The sequence below is a fragment of the Scophthalmus maximus genome, chromosome 10 (genome assembly GCF_022379125.1).
Source record: "Scophthalmus maximus strain ysfricsl-2021 chromosome 10, ASM2237912v1, whole genome shotgun sequence".
In the NCBI taxonomy this organism is placed as follows: domain Eukaryota; kingdom Metazoa; phylum Chordata; class Actinopteri; order Pleuronectiformes; family Scophthalmidae; genus Scophthalmus; species Scophthalmus maximus.
This window is the reverse complement of record NC_061524.1, coordinates 8,686,661-8,701,072: the sequence shown is the minus strand read 5'-3', so window position 1 is coordinate 8,701,072 and position 14,412 is coordinate 8,686,661. Positions and strand designations below refer to the sequence as shown.

The 14,412-nt window shown below is 41.7% G+C and overlaps 1 protein-coding gene across 4 annotated transcripts in view; it reads left to right on the top strand.

Annotated features, from left to right (window-relative positions):
• Nucleotides 1-14,412, top strand: part of ide (insulin-degrading enzyme) — a 24,330-nt gene extending 9,918 nt beyond the window's left edge. For 3 of the 4 annotated variants that reach the window (XM_047334867.1, XM_035606766.2, XM_047334868.1), the window contains exons 12-25: nt 150-252; nt 369-491; nt 880-962; nt 1,958-2,102; nt 4,480-4,590; nt 4,781-4,901; nt 5,715-5,806; nt 6,424-6,535; nt 8,513-8,680; nt 9,254-9,526; nt 10,728-10,789; nt 12,743-12,815; nt 12,907-12,974; nt 13,292-14,412. In XM_047334867.1, the coding sequence (XP_047190823.1) occupies nt 150-252; nt 369-491; nt 880-962; nt 1,958-2,102; nt 4,480-4,590; nt 4,781-4,901; nt 5,715-5,806; nt 6,424-6,535; nt 8,513-8,680; nt 9,254-9,526; nt 10,728-10,789; nt 12,743-12,815; nt 12,907-12,974; nt 13,292-13,387 (1,630 nt within the window). In that variant the 3' untranslated portion in view covers nt 13,388-14,412. Of the gene's footprint in view, nt 1-149; nt 253-368; nt 492-879; nt 963-1,957; nt 2,103-2,761; nt 2,907-4,479; nt 4,591-4,780; nt 4,902-5,714; nt 5,807-6,423; nt 6,536-8,512; nt 8,681-9,253; nt 9,527-10,727; nt 10,790-12,742; nt 12,816-12,906; nt 12,975-13,291 lie in introns of all 4 variants that reach the window. The other variant, XM_047334869.1, reaches the window with a different exon arrangement.

Below are 14,412 nucleotides of genomic sequence, written 5' to 3'. Positions count from 1 at the left end.
TGTTGGTGGATCTCCACTACCTCAAATAGAATACTAATACTAAGTATCTCATATTGTGGAGTGGTTATATAAAGACAGTATGTAATCATCTCTGACAGAGATGTATTTGTATCCATACAATGTGACCCAGTTTTTTCTAATTTTTCCAGAGTTGCAGTTGTGTCAAAGTCATTTGAAGGTCAAACTGACAAGACAGAAGAATGGTATGGCACACAGTACAAACAGGAGGCCATCTCCGAAGAGACCATCAAGGTAAATGACTGAAGTCACAGTGCCTTAATCAAACCAGAGAGTCATACTGGGAGTCACATTTTCTGCTTTGTTGTGAGGGTGAGACGCTGTTTGCTGAATGTTTTCCTGTCTTTCAGAAATGGGGAAATGCAGACCTCAACGGGAAGTTCAAGTTGCCCATGAAAAACGAGTTCATCCCAACCAACTTCGAGATCTACCCTCTTGAGAAAGATTCTCCGTCAGTCCCCACTTTGATCAAGGCAAGAATTTTTGCTGTGCTGGTCATGAAAGTCCTGTCACTCTTCATTATCTAAGTCCCTGCTTAACTGCATATTGTAACATATCTCCTACGCTTTCATATGGTAATAAAAGATTGTTGTCTTGTGAGACGTTAAACGCAGTACTGTTGTTTCCATCACGAGAGATCACGGTACATCTTCCATTCTCTGTAGGAAAGAGAAGATGAGAACCACTGTTTTCTTTTTTTCTTTTAATGCTAACGTACAATATATTTAATCTTTCATCAAAGTAACTTAATGTCCACTGTCTGATTATGATGTGTAGCTGAAGTGAGCTTTGTTGGCCCAGAGGGAATGTTGAATGAATATGAAAATCATAACTGCCTTTGCGTTTTTTTATTTCTTCCAGGACACTGCCATGAGCAAAGTGTGGTTCAAGCAGGACGACAAGTTCTTCCTGCCCAAGGCATGCCTGAACTTTGAGTTCTTCAGGTGTGTAAATAACCGTGCACCCTGGCACCAGGTACTACCTAGTAAATCAACCTCTTACTCCGGTAGAACTTTACTCATTTCCAAACTTGTTTAGACAAGGAGCTCTTATTCCTTTCCAATAACTAAAAGTACCGTTACAAACACAGTACCAAACCATCCATATTAAATAATATTTAAACATAATTAGTCCACAAAAAGTGCAGTTTTCAGAAAAGTATCAAGATATAGATGTTTTTTGTTGTAATCAATTGTAAGAGGTTGGGTCAACAACTCCTGTAGCCTTTCAAAAAACAAATATAGGTTTGATTGCCTTAAAGAAGCTGATAGGAAGTATTCATTTTGTATTAATAGTAGCTTAACTTTACAACTCCAGTTGCATATTAAATGAGACCAGATCAGAAAGGATAGATGCTCTCACAAATTAAGACAGGAACAGGAAAGTAGCAGCAAAGCAAATCTACAACCTGTAGCTCCTCAGTTGGGTTTAATTAAGGCAGGTTAATGCCAATACTCTACAGGATTCACTGTATAAAAGGAATAGTTGCACCTGCTTCCTTGTCCAGTTTTGCTATAATTCACTAATGTTGCCATAATGCTTCCAAACACATTATTCTAACTTATAGGTTTCTTCCAGTGTTGGCACGTTACTGCTGGGATTGGCTGGATTAGCTTGGTTTAGCCGTAGCCGACAACTGAAATACGGCAAAACCCTTCTGGGTGTGACTGTAATTAGACAGTGTTAGTCTATTAGACTGTAATTATTGGTTTTATACCAATCTGTAATAAGTTGGTTCCAAACTAGACGTCCTTCCATGGTGAATGCTGTACAGGATGGTTACATACTGTAATTATTACACCCTAAATAAGTGCAGTTAATAACAGCACTCGTGTGCTGTGCTTGTTGTGTCTTCATCCCCTACCATGAGTAAAATATATAGGCTTATGTCTACGCTTTGTGTCTATGCTTTGTTTAACCGCTGCCATTTCCTCTACAGCCCGTTTGCATATGTGGACCCATTGCATTGTAACATGGCATATTTATACCTGGAGCTCCTCAAGGACTCCCTCAACGAGTATGCATATGCAGCCGAGCTAGCTGGTTTGAACTATGACCTCCAAAATACCGTCTATGGGATGTATGTAAGTATTCTTTCCCATTGCCCACACGCAGCATCCCAGACCTGATTCAAGGTTTTATCACATTATGAATAATGAAAAATACCTGCATATCTATTACAGAAATACTTTGTTCTAATACAAATCATTATTTGTATCATCAAAGTAATTGAAAATTTGAGACTTAACCTATGTGACTTGAGAACATTTTTACTTTCTCTTCCCAAAAATGTTGTGACCTCGACCTAGTTGGTCTCAGCTCAGGCTGTTTTCAGTCTGCATCCTGCTTTTCATTCTCCATCGATCCTTATTCTCATCTCACCCATCTTCCATGAAACCCTTGACCACTGTGGAGGTGTTACTTTATTGTCTCACATTTTTCGACAAACCAAATTGTTGTCCGTGTCAGATGTATTGGGCGTGATTGCACACCTGTAGTGAACACCAGGCAATGTTCAACCAGTGAAATTGGATTGAATTGCGGGTTGATCTGAATTGGTGGTTGTATTGGTAGAAAGAGTTTTTGCCAGTCTTGCTGGACAAAGAGCTGGTCACCAGGCTGCATATACATACTCTCACTATCATTCTTCTCATACTTTTATTGTACTGGATTTTGGGTTTTTTGAGAACCCCTCTTGCAAACATTTAATTTTTTTGTTGTTGTTCTTTTTCCCTCCCATTAGTCGCTACCTATACACTGATCCCCTGCACTGCAACATGACCTACTTGTTACTCAGGTTACTGAAGGATGATTTGAAAGAGTATACATATGCAGCCAGCCTGGCCGGGCTGGTGTATGGCGTAGCCTCAGGGATGAATGCCATCCTCGTAAGTAAGCTGTGTGAATTGTGGAGGGAGGTGAGGCGCCAGTGAGTGGTCCACTCTGAGGCTTTGACGGTGTGGAAATGTCTTGGTGTTCTGCACTCGGTGTGATGGTGTGAAGTCGTTTGTGTGACCCACAAATACCAACTTTTAGATTAATCGATATAATGGCTTTTTGTTTTTTATTGGACACTGAGAATTTTCAACGATATCTGTACAAGTGGCTACTATTACAGATCCACTTCCAAAATTCATTCAGGGTGATATATTCAGTCTGTGAACATCAATGCAGAAGAAAGGAGAAATAATTAATGGCACAATTTGACCTACTCTGTATTATTATTATTATTTTTTGCCTGCCATTCTCTCACTTCTACCAGTGTCATACAGGTAGTAGAGGCACAAAGAGAAAAGAAGCTGGAAGTGAATCTGTAACCAGGAGGTTTGAGGGACGTAGTTATGAGTGCTGCTTTATGAATACAGTTGTGTGTCAGGGATTTAATGTTGCACAGCAAAGTAACAACCTGCCCATGAGTGACAATTAATTGAGGTGGTGTTTTGTTTTTAACTTTTCTAAATTCCCAACTAACCCTCTGCACCTTTTTGTCATCTGACCCAGTAACCTGCATTTATTATAAGTCTCCCAGTAGATTTATGATTATGGTGCGTCCTTTTACACTACTGTCCAACACACTGGCTGTGTGGCTGTGTGATGGACTGCATGATTTCGAGTCAGCAGTATTGGTGTTGCTGGCTGGGGTTTTTGTCAAGGTTAATGATGTTAGGAGAGATTACTTTTAACAGGTGTCAGCGCAGGGACTTAGCGACGCAGAGGCGAGCGATGAGATGAGTCTGAGGGCGTAGCCATGTAGCAGGAGCTTTTTGCTGAATCATGAAGGGCCACAAGGTGTGGATCACATCGCAAAGTAGAGGCTTTAAATAACCACAACTGTTTCCTTCCATTTTTATGATACCAATTTGCATCGGAAAACCTCATCATCATCTAATTAAGTCTATTCCGTCTTCCTGCGAGACGACAATGAAATATGTTTGCGCTGATGGAGGAGAAGTGATGCTTCCTTATGAAGATCAATCTACTCAACAGACCCATATCTGATGAGGATTTTCTACCTTTTTATCGTTTCTGTCCAAATACATTAAATTGTCTTTTTTTGTTTTATATTATAAAGTGTTTTACATATGTAGATTTACATTTATACATTTACACATTGTATTGAACTGGAATATCAGCATTTATCAACACTTTTTGTATGTATGTACACTCCTACACATTTTTAGTCAAAGTTTATTGGAATATTTTTGGCAACTAACTGCAGTGACATTTTGTGAAATGAATTGTTGTGAGGGTGACACATCATAAGATGGGCAGTGATGGGATTTTCTTCACAATCATTTGGTCAGCCAGAAATTATTAGCACATTACAGATAAATCCTTCAAAACTGTAACTTTATAAATAAGACTACATTATGGTCTCTCAGACACTGACCCCCGTATCTGTGCTAAGCTGGTGTTTCTGTTGATAATATACCACATGTCCTCTGTCACTATCTGCTGCAGCTGTCTGTCAAAGGTTACAATGACAAACAGCACATCCTGCTGAAGAAGATCATTGAGAAAATGGCCACATTTGAGGTCGACGAGAAGCGATTTGACATCATCAAGGAAGCGGTAAGCCCCGACTGCAACGCCGCCACCATCATACAAGATTGTGATGAAGTCATGGTCATCAAAAATAGTTTGATCATTCCATTAAACGGCTGACTTTAAACCCTTTTAGCTGGGGGGAAGTGTCATCAGAAGTATTTTTTGACTCTTTTAGTCCATGATGTTGAACTGACTTCTCTCTCTCCCCCCGCAGTACATGAGGTCTTTGATTAACTTCAGAGCCGAGCAGCCTCACCAGCACGCCATGTACTACCTCCGTCTACTAATGACTGAGGTTGCTTGGACCAAAGATGAGCTCAGAGAGGCTCTGGATGGTGAGGCGCTGCTCCTAATATCTCTCTCTCTTTGCTTTTGTCTCAACAGTCCCAGCCCTTGTTCCAACTTCTTTTCATTTTGTGCTTATTAGCTCCTTTTCTTTTGTGGGCCAAACTGGCTTTAGTGAAATCTGCAGCGTTAAAAAGTAGCCTTGAGTGAAGATAAAGTTTAAGGTGTTTGGCATACAGTCAGATTATTTTGCCACTCCTCTGTTCTCCAGGCTGTTGTCTCCTTCAGTCTTCCTCCCTAAATCCTCATTTGAATGCCGAGTATGTTCTCCAGCAGATGCCTCCCTCGCTGCAGTCTTTCTTCTTTGCAGTGGCAGTCTGGATCCTGAAGGGGATGTTATGTTTTTACCACAGAGCTTAATAAAGACTCCTTGGATTCACACGAAACTCAATTAACCTGCCGGGTCGAGGCCTGTAACCCAGACACCAGGGCCTCCAATTACCACTGCTTTTTCCCTTATCAGTGTCCTTACACTCTACATTCTTTGAGATCTTCTTTTCTTTTTTGTGTGTTGTTGCTGTTTGTTCCCAACAAACGATAATGTCCATGTGTGTGTCCCTGTTGGTACCCATACTTCAATGTGGGTCAGATGTTGCTTGAATTCAGATTGGCCTGCCCATATTGAGACAGACTTTTGTGTATTTGTCTTGCATGATAATAAGGTTAAGGTTTTTCTTTTCTGTGACGGAAGTGCTGTACAGTGAACTGTAAATTGCCACTCGCAGCAGTTATTCTGTTTTTACTGATTCAGCATGTGAAATTGCTCTTTGATTGATTGCTCCTGTCTGTGATCTGTTTTCCAGATGTAACTCTTCTGCGCCTCAAGGCCTTCCTACCTCAGCTATTGTCACGGTTACATATTGAAACCCTTCTCCATGGAAACATCACCAAGGAGGTTTGTTTGGAGTCATTGTATTTTTATTAGCAGCTCAGGTAATTTTTCCTCTTTTCCTTCGAATATCTGAATTCGAAACTTTCTCTTCATATCAAGGCTCTGGTGTTTGTAACATACCAAGAAAATAGGGAGTTAACCCTTTTTGGAATTACCTGCGCCAATGTATAAAATTGTCTTAAAATATGCTCACATCTTTATCTAAGTTACAGCTATGAAGAATAGAAATAATCCTACAGGTTCAGGGTGGCTATCTCAATTTGGGTGATGCAGCATGACTCTACACATAAAAGTAAATCTACCACAGAATGACATCAAACATGGAAAATTCCACTTTTTGGAGTGGAGTCCAGTCAGAGCCAAGACCTGCATTCAAAGATGCTTTGGAATGAGCCATTAACACATATATATATTCGAAGGATATAACTGAGCTGAAGCAGTTATGTAGAAAAAACAGTTCAAAGTTCCACCTGAACACTGTGCAGGGTCTGATCCACAGCTACAGAAAACACTTGATTAAGGTTATTGGCGCTATTACTTCTTATTTTTCTTAAAAATACTGTTACTCAAGTTTTTTGTGGACTAAAATGCATTTTGTCCATCGCTCTAATCAATCGCAGTCGGCTCTTGGCATGATGCAAATGGTGGAGGACACGCTCATTGAGCACGCTCACACGAAGCCCCTCCTCCCGAGCCAACTGATTCGCTACAGAGAGGTGCAGGTTCCAGACGGTAGGTCCTTTACACACACACACACACACACACACACACACACACACACACACACACACACACACACACACACACACACACACACACACACACACACACAGGTTATGCGCTTTGATTCACCATCGGTCAGCCATGCCTGTCTCCATGGCAACCATGCAGAAGGGTTCTCACTCAGTGCTCCTACCCTCGTCATTGGTGATGCCGGCTTGCGTTTGTAAGGACTTGATTAAATTCGGTATCCGTCGTTTCCCCCAGAGGATCATAACTGAGTGGAAATGAACGTCATTGGGCAAAGTGAGTCCACACCCTCCTCTCAGCAGTTCAACGATGAACGCGGACCTGCAGAGCAAAGCACCTGTGCTGCCTGTCGGATTACATTAGGAAACTCAAGTGATGTGGAACGGAAAACCAGAGCTGCACAGGGGCCACCTGGAGACGTCCTGTGTTTCCCCGAGTGATTTTCCAGGCTCTGCTCCAGGCTGCCAGTCAGACGCAGAGCAGGGGTACAAGAGAAGGACGTGAAGGATGTAAACACAAAATTGGCTTATAAAAAGACTGACTGGCTGAAAGTTTGTCCAAGAGACACATTACTGCTCTCAGAGGTGAAAGCTTCTGAGCAGGAAGTTCATATAAATCTGTGGCCAAATGTAATCACTCTAGGACTATCGCTAGAAAACAATCTAATCTACAGCTTAACTTCTTAATGTTTTCTGTGGCATCTCTGCAATTGAAATATAAGAAAATGTTTTTTATGTTTATGCCACACTGACACCATGGTGTTTACTCTATCGTCCTTTGACGAACCAAATTTCAAAAAGATACACAAGCTCATTTCTATACTTTTTACATTTTCCAAACGTCTGAAGTTTAGTGAAACTTTTGACGTGCTCAGGAGAGTGCAAGGTGAGTGTTTGAGGACTGTGCGCGCAACGCTCCCTCCGGAGTGTGCTCAGTCAGCATGTGCATAAAGGTACCTGCATTACCCAGCCTTAACTGGTCTTCCATTCAAAGTGAGCTTGATCACACTGGACTCAAACAAACTGAAGCCGAGCGTAAAAAAAGGAGCCCGGTTCTCCCCTCGGATGAATGGACGACTCTGACAGCATATTTCAAGTACAGATAAAAGGCTAGAGGAGACCAATTTGGAGCCACTCAGCAAAAAAAGGACAATGTTGTTATTCAGCAGAATGTCTCCGCCTTTCTGGGGAGTGTCACCACTGTCCTCCATCTGAACATTTTTTTGTAGTGTATTACACTCAATCGGCGCCTCAAGCAAAGTGCCCAGGCTTAACTCCATATCTGCAAATGAAACAGCTCATCACTTATGCAAGTTAGACTTTATCATATTTTCGACACACCCAACTATGCACACACGCGAATAAGTGGATAATATACACGCATGTATCTAAGGTCCATGACCCAGCGCTTTGGGTCCATGAAAAGCGCTTTATAAATCAAATATATTATTATTATTATTATTAAGGTGGTGAAATTAATTTCCATGCTTCTCTCCGTTCATGGATCACTGTGGATTTTGGTTTTGTGAAAAAATTATTCTACCTCAAAACCACTCGTTCTCCACATATCTCAGCGAGGCACGTTTGTGATAGAATCTTTTATAACTTTTACAGGCTTTATAATCTAAATTAAATCTGCACACACTTAGCAGGAAGGAATTAAAGTGCTTATGTTATCTTATTCTGTCTTCATTACCTGTTCCATTATCTGTTTGTTTGTTTGATTTTTAAACTGGAGCATTAGAAAAAGGGGGAATTCAAATTACTACATTTAGTTGTGGATGACTTGAACCTTTTCTTTACCATCTCAGTATCTGTATCAAATACATACAGACCGCTCATTCAGTTGAATTGAGGAACCTCAACTCAATAGTTATTAATTTCCTGGTGAATACATTTGCGTTGTATGATCTACAACACTGAATAAAATAATAAAACCATATTTTGTTGTTACTCTCAGGTGGCTGGTATGTTTATCAGCAAAGGAACGAGGTGCACAACAACTGCGGCATTGAGATCTACTACCAGACGGACATGCAGACGACCCACGACAACATGCTGCTGGAGCTGTTCTGTCAGATCATCTCGGAGCCCTGCTTCAACACCCTGAGAACCAAAGAACAGCTGGGTAATCCAACATGTCCAACATGACAGCTATAGCATTTTCACACCTAGTTTGCAAGTCCTGTAAAAACAAACAAAAAATGACACTAAAGTTTGGCACTTCGAAATTTGAGCTTTTTTTTTTTCAGACTAATGCAGTTTTAATATGGATTTAGTATTTACATTTGACTCTATAACCTTATACATTCTCGTATCTTTGTAAAGTTTTTTGTTTTAGAACCTAATTTCAATTGAAGCAGATCTGAATTAATAGTACCAGTACCTAATAATATTATCTAGATGAATTATATTGTCTTTTATCTCCAGGGGGGGATTATTTTGTTTAAAAAAAAAAAAAGGTAAATGTATAAAGTACAAAATTCAACAACAGGTAAGCACCAACAACAGGTAACAGCCCTGAATTAGTTTTTTTAAAAAATGGGCAGTATAAAAACAAAGTCTGACTAAAAAAAAAATATAAAAATACGGAACAAGTTGTGTAATAGACCTATGTGCAAAGTGCCGCGTGTGTGTGAGAGATTGTGTAATTAGTAATATTAGCTCCCGCTGAACTCTTGCATATCTTCCTCCCTCGCAGGCTATATTGTGTTCAGCGGGCCCCGGCGGGCCAACGGTGTCCAGGGGCTGCGTTTCATCATCCAGTCGGAGAAGGCACCCCACTACCTGGAGAGCCGCGTGGAGGCGTTCCTCTGCACCATGGAGAAGGCTGTGGAAGAGATGAACGATGAAGCCTTCCAGAAACACATCCAGGCCCTGGCCATCCGCCGCCTGGACAAGCCCAAGAAGCTGTCTGCCGAGTGCGCCAAGTACTGGGGAGAGATCATCTCTCAGCAGTATAATTTCGACAGAGGTGAGGAGGTTTCCCAACGGTCCTCTGCGCCTCACTGCTAACTACAGAAATGCCCCATTTTTAATGAATTAAATTTAAAACTCTCATCCGATCTACCAGCTATTATGAAGAGCTTATGTTACATACAAAGTCAAATATAAGTTGTAAGAGGTTTATCAGTGTTTTGGTCCCAGGGGTGAGCAAGGATCTTGCTTAGAGCTGTGCAAATTAGGATCGATTAAAGCCCGTAATAATCTGCAGCAGTAGCACACCTCACTGTAGCAGCGCTCTCCTGAGTGCCGTAATGGATCGTAATGGGCCTGATTCACGGGTAATCTGCCTAAAGCTCTGAGTGATGGCAACATTGAAAAGGCTGCCAAGGGAGTGGTGGTGATTACTGATACTAGCAGTGGTGGAGGAGGGGGAGTGAAGGCAGCTGATGTGCAACGCCAAGGGCACAGAAAACACACAACATCATCAGTCAGGGGCAAATTGGAAAGCTCACTTGCTATTCATTCTCTGGAGAGTCTCCTGCTGTGTTCTCACACAGGCTCACTCCGTCATTCTCCAGAGATTATACCAGGGGGACCGGCAGGAAATGTCTGGAGAATGTCCGGAGCAACATTTGCGGACATTCGCGTTCTCACATGCAGCCCCACCTCTGGAGAAATTCAGGACAATGTCTGTACTTCAGTGCACGTGTGAAAGCAGCTTGGGATTAGCTGTTCGCTAAATGTGTCGCTTTGCTTGATTCAGGACACGTTTTTATTTGGTGATAAACCAAATCTTTAAAATAACAATCGAACCAGCTAAATTATTACAAAATGAAAATCAAGACGAACAATAAAACTGAATGGAATATCTTAAAAATGACATTTGGCAAACCTCAGATGTCAGCTGAGCAGAGAAACGGAATAGAATGTGAATCTCCCAGTTGTTTCAGTTTCATCATTATGCAGCAATAAAAAAGCTTTCACCTAAATGAAGTTGATTGTATTTCACTCTGAATAAGTTCTATAGAGACTAGTGATCCATCAAAGATAAAAGTACAGTTTGAACAAAAAAAATTAGTAATTTAAAGTTTGCACAAGCCATATTATCCATCCTTCCATCATCTATACCACTAATGTGGGTTCAGATGTACCTTGTGTTCGCTCTCGTCAGGGATGGATGTGCCTAAAACTGATTCTGTTAACACTTCTTTTATTTTTGTGTGTTGCAGATAACATTGAAGTGGGATATCTGAAGACTCTGACAAAAGAAAACGTGATACAGTTCTATACAGTAAGTAGCGCCAACCCTGTGTTGTATGATGAAGGTCAGCGGTGGGAGACGCGTCCTCAGGCCAGATCTCAAACAGACATTTTATTTGGTTTAAACCATTATTGGCTTTTTGTTCGACGACGACTAGTCCATTTTTTATTTTAAAAAACACCATGATATTATGGGCCATTCAGGCATTTCTGAGACTTGGGATGAAAAAAGTGTTTTGTGAGATTCAATTTTGTTAAACCTCCTCTTAACTCGGGTGGAGGGGGGGGGGGGGGGGGGGTGTCAGTCATTAATTCTAATCCTCACATTTTAACGAGTGGACATTAAAACCAGAAATCAACATTACAAATCTGAGAATGTTAGCATGTTATTTCTTATCGAAACACCAACATGATTTTACAGCAGAACAAAGATGAAATGACTATTCCCCAGACTGCCACAGATTTTTATTTGAGGAGTGATAATTTGTGACGCTCGTCGGACTTTGATTGTGTTGCTTTGTGGCTTCCGTTAACGCTGCACCGAGGGCAGAGGCAGCAACATAAATTACAATGATAACTCTGCGTTTAATGACACGGACGGGTCATGAAATGTTTCAGAGGTCTATCAATCATAATTAATTGTACCGTCCTAATGAGAAATCCACTGATAATATGTGGTGCATGAAACTAAACCTAAACTAATAAAACGTACGGAACTTTTGTTTGAGAAATTCTTCACCGAATTGGCGTTACATAGACGGACAACTTCATAATATGAACTGGAAAGAAGTCGTTTTATTTATTAAAGGTAACTGATGCAGCTTGAAGTTCAACCTGACCTTGAAAACAACACAAACATCTGTTTAAGTATCTGTGGTGGAGCTTTTGATCATTTATCTCTATCATTTAAGTTTCTTTTTTCCTCGCACATTTGCTTAAATGTCCAAACACACAAAAAAATCGGAACATGAACATAGACATTTATAACTTATTTACAATGGGGCAAATCCATCTGCTGCAGAAGACTTAGTAATATGACTGAAAGCTTCAGAATACAATCAACTAACCCTCTGAGTCTCTCTTCATCTCAGCGTACAACATATATATATATATATCTATATATCTTTATCCCTTGTTCAAGCGTTTTCATAATAAGCTTCTTGACAGATAATAGAAGAATTGGCAGTTGTACCGTCTGCACACGACTGCCTGATGCTGCTGCTGCTGCTGCTGTTGCTGTGTGTGTGTGTGTGTGTGTGTGTGTGTGTGTGTGTGTGTGTGTGTGTGTGTGTGTGTGTGTGTGTGTGTGTGTGTGTGTGTGTGTGTGTGTGTGTGTGTGTGTGTGTGTGTGTGTGTGTGTGTGTGTGTGTGTGTGTGTGTGTGTGTGGACAGACACACATGGTTTTACTGGATCCCCCCCAGTCTCCTGCTTCTATTCATAGCCGTGGAGGTGACACTGACACGGGGCGCTCACAGCATATCAGCTGCTGTAATGACAGCCAGCCCGCCTGTTTCAAGGGGGATAAAGGGCCAGAGACACACGGCGGCTCAAAGAATTGGCATTATCTCGGCCCGGCAGAAACCATTTCAGTCCCCATGCAGAATAAACCTAATGCATTTCTAATATCATATCAACTGCAATCACTTTTTCCTTTTTTCGGTCACCAACGCTGGCGCTGGCCGACTGCAGATGAGCCAAATCTTCACTCTAATATAATCCATAACCCAGAGACGGTCATGGGGCTTTCGCAACTGATCCCAGACCAATGAGAGAAAAGCACGGCCATGTGGGCCCACGCTTTACCAAAAGAGAGCTGAACACTCCAAGTCACTCCCCCAACTGATTCTGATGGATTCACTGTGTTCGGGTTTTTGTAAAACATCATGTAGGGATTTATATAATTAATTCAAAAAACTCAAAAAGGTTGGTAATAGCGATGATGTTGTCAGGCGTGCATAAACCCACTTGTCTGTGTCTCTGCAGGATCGTCTGACAGTCGGCGCCCAGAAGAGACACAAGGTGTCTGTGCACGTCCTGTCCAGAGAGATGGACTCCTGTGAGTATCTGTGGACGTGCGTCGCTCACATAGGCTTCACTCGGTGTCAGGTTTACCGTTTAAAGTGACTGTGTGTGTTTGTGTTCACCAGGTCCAATCGTGGGAGAGTTCCCCGCTCAGAACGATGTCAACCTGGCCCCTGCTCCTTCCCTGCCTCAGGTAACGGCTGGGTTTAACTTAACTTAACTTTCCCAACTTGTGTGACTAGTACATTGGCTGTTATTGAGGTCAATAAAAATGATGGAGTTCATATTCATGTATCATCAATAAGTCGATAATGTAAAACTCTTTCATTGGTTCCACAAAGCAAAGTGAAAGTACTGGAGGTGTTACCATGAAGACATTGTGCATGTACCTCTTTTAGCAATCACACAGTTTTTTTTGACAAAGCAGAATAATGTGTGGAGGTGTTTCAGTGGGAATGTCAGTCTGACCTGCGGTTGTGTGTGTTTGATTGTTTGTGTGTTTTCTTCCAGCCCACGTTGGTTCAGGACATGACGGAGTTCAAGAGGAGTCTGCCTCTGTTCCCGCTGGTCAAGCCTCACATCAACTTCATGGCTGCTAAACTGTGAGCGAAGGCCCGCAGGTGGAGGCGCAGCAGCACGGGGGCACCCCACCACCACCACTGTCCCGTCAGGAAGACTCCAATCTGACTGAACCTGCATGAGTATGAGTGTGTGTGTGTGTGTGTGTGTGTGTGTGTGTGTGTGTGTGTGTGTGTGTGTGTGTGTGTGTGTGTGTGTGTGTGTGTGTGTGTGTGTGTGTGTGTGTGTGTGTGTGTGTGTGTGTGTGTGTGTGTGTGTGTGTGTGTGTGTGTGTGTGTGTGTGTGTGTTTTAATCGCAGCGTTAGCTGTGAGGCGTCGACGTAGCTGTGACTAACAGTCGAGAGTCACGTCCGACTCGCCTCATGTTCAAGCCTCCTGACGGAAAAGCGACACTCACCTGCGTCACGGAAACCATGTAGGTTGTTGTAGAGGAAAATAGAAACAACCTTAAAAAAGAAAAAAATAAAGACGAGGGTCAGATCCCTTTTTTTTTTTTTGGAAAAGGAAGTTGTTCTGCAGAAGCTTCACATTAGGAGACGTTTTATTTGGATTATTCAGAGACGTGCTGCTGTGAGAGTGGAGAGCTGGTGTGTTGTGATTAACTGCATAGACGTTTGATGACGGTGGCTCCATGAAGGTGTTTTTCTTTTATTCGTCGGACTGCTAATGTTTATGCCACGTGGCTGTTGGAGGCGCGGCGACTCTCCCGAAAAATTCGGTCCAGCGTAACATTTTATTCAAATTTCTGCAGAGCGTTGGTGCGGATTTAATCCTTTCACTATTTGACTCTTTTTTTTTGTTTGTTTTTAGTTTTTTGGGAAACTGGTAAAATGTTGGGAGCCGTTGAGGAGCAGTTTTTAACAGAATCAGACCTGTGAGAATGGATTTTTATTGCATTTTACAGTAGTGTGTAATTCAGACATCTCAGGGGAACCTCCATGCTGTTTTGTTTTTTCCCCCATTGAATTTTATTTCGTAAAATCATTAAAATACAAAACAACTATCAGTCTGTCATCTATGTTGGTTCTATTCACTAAATGTGATCAAATCCT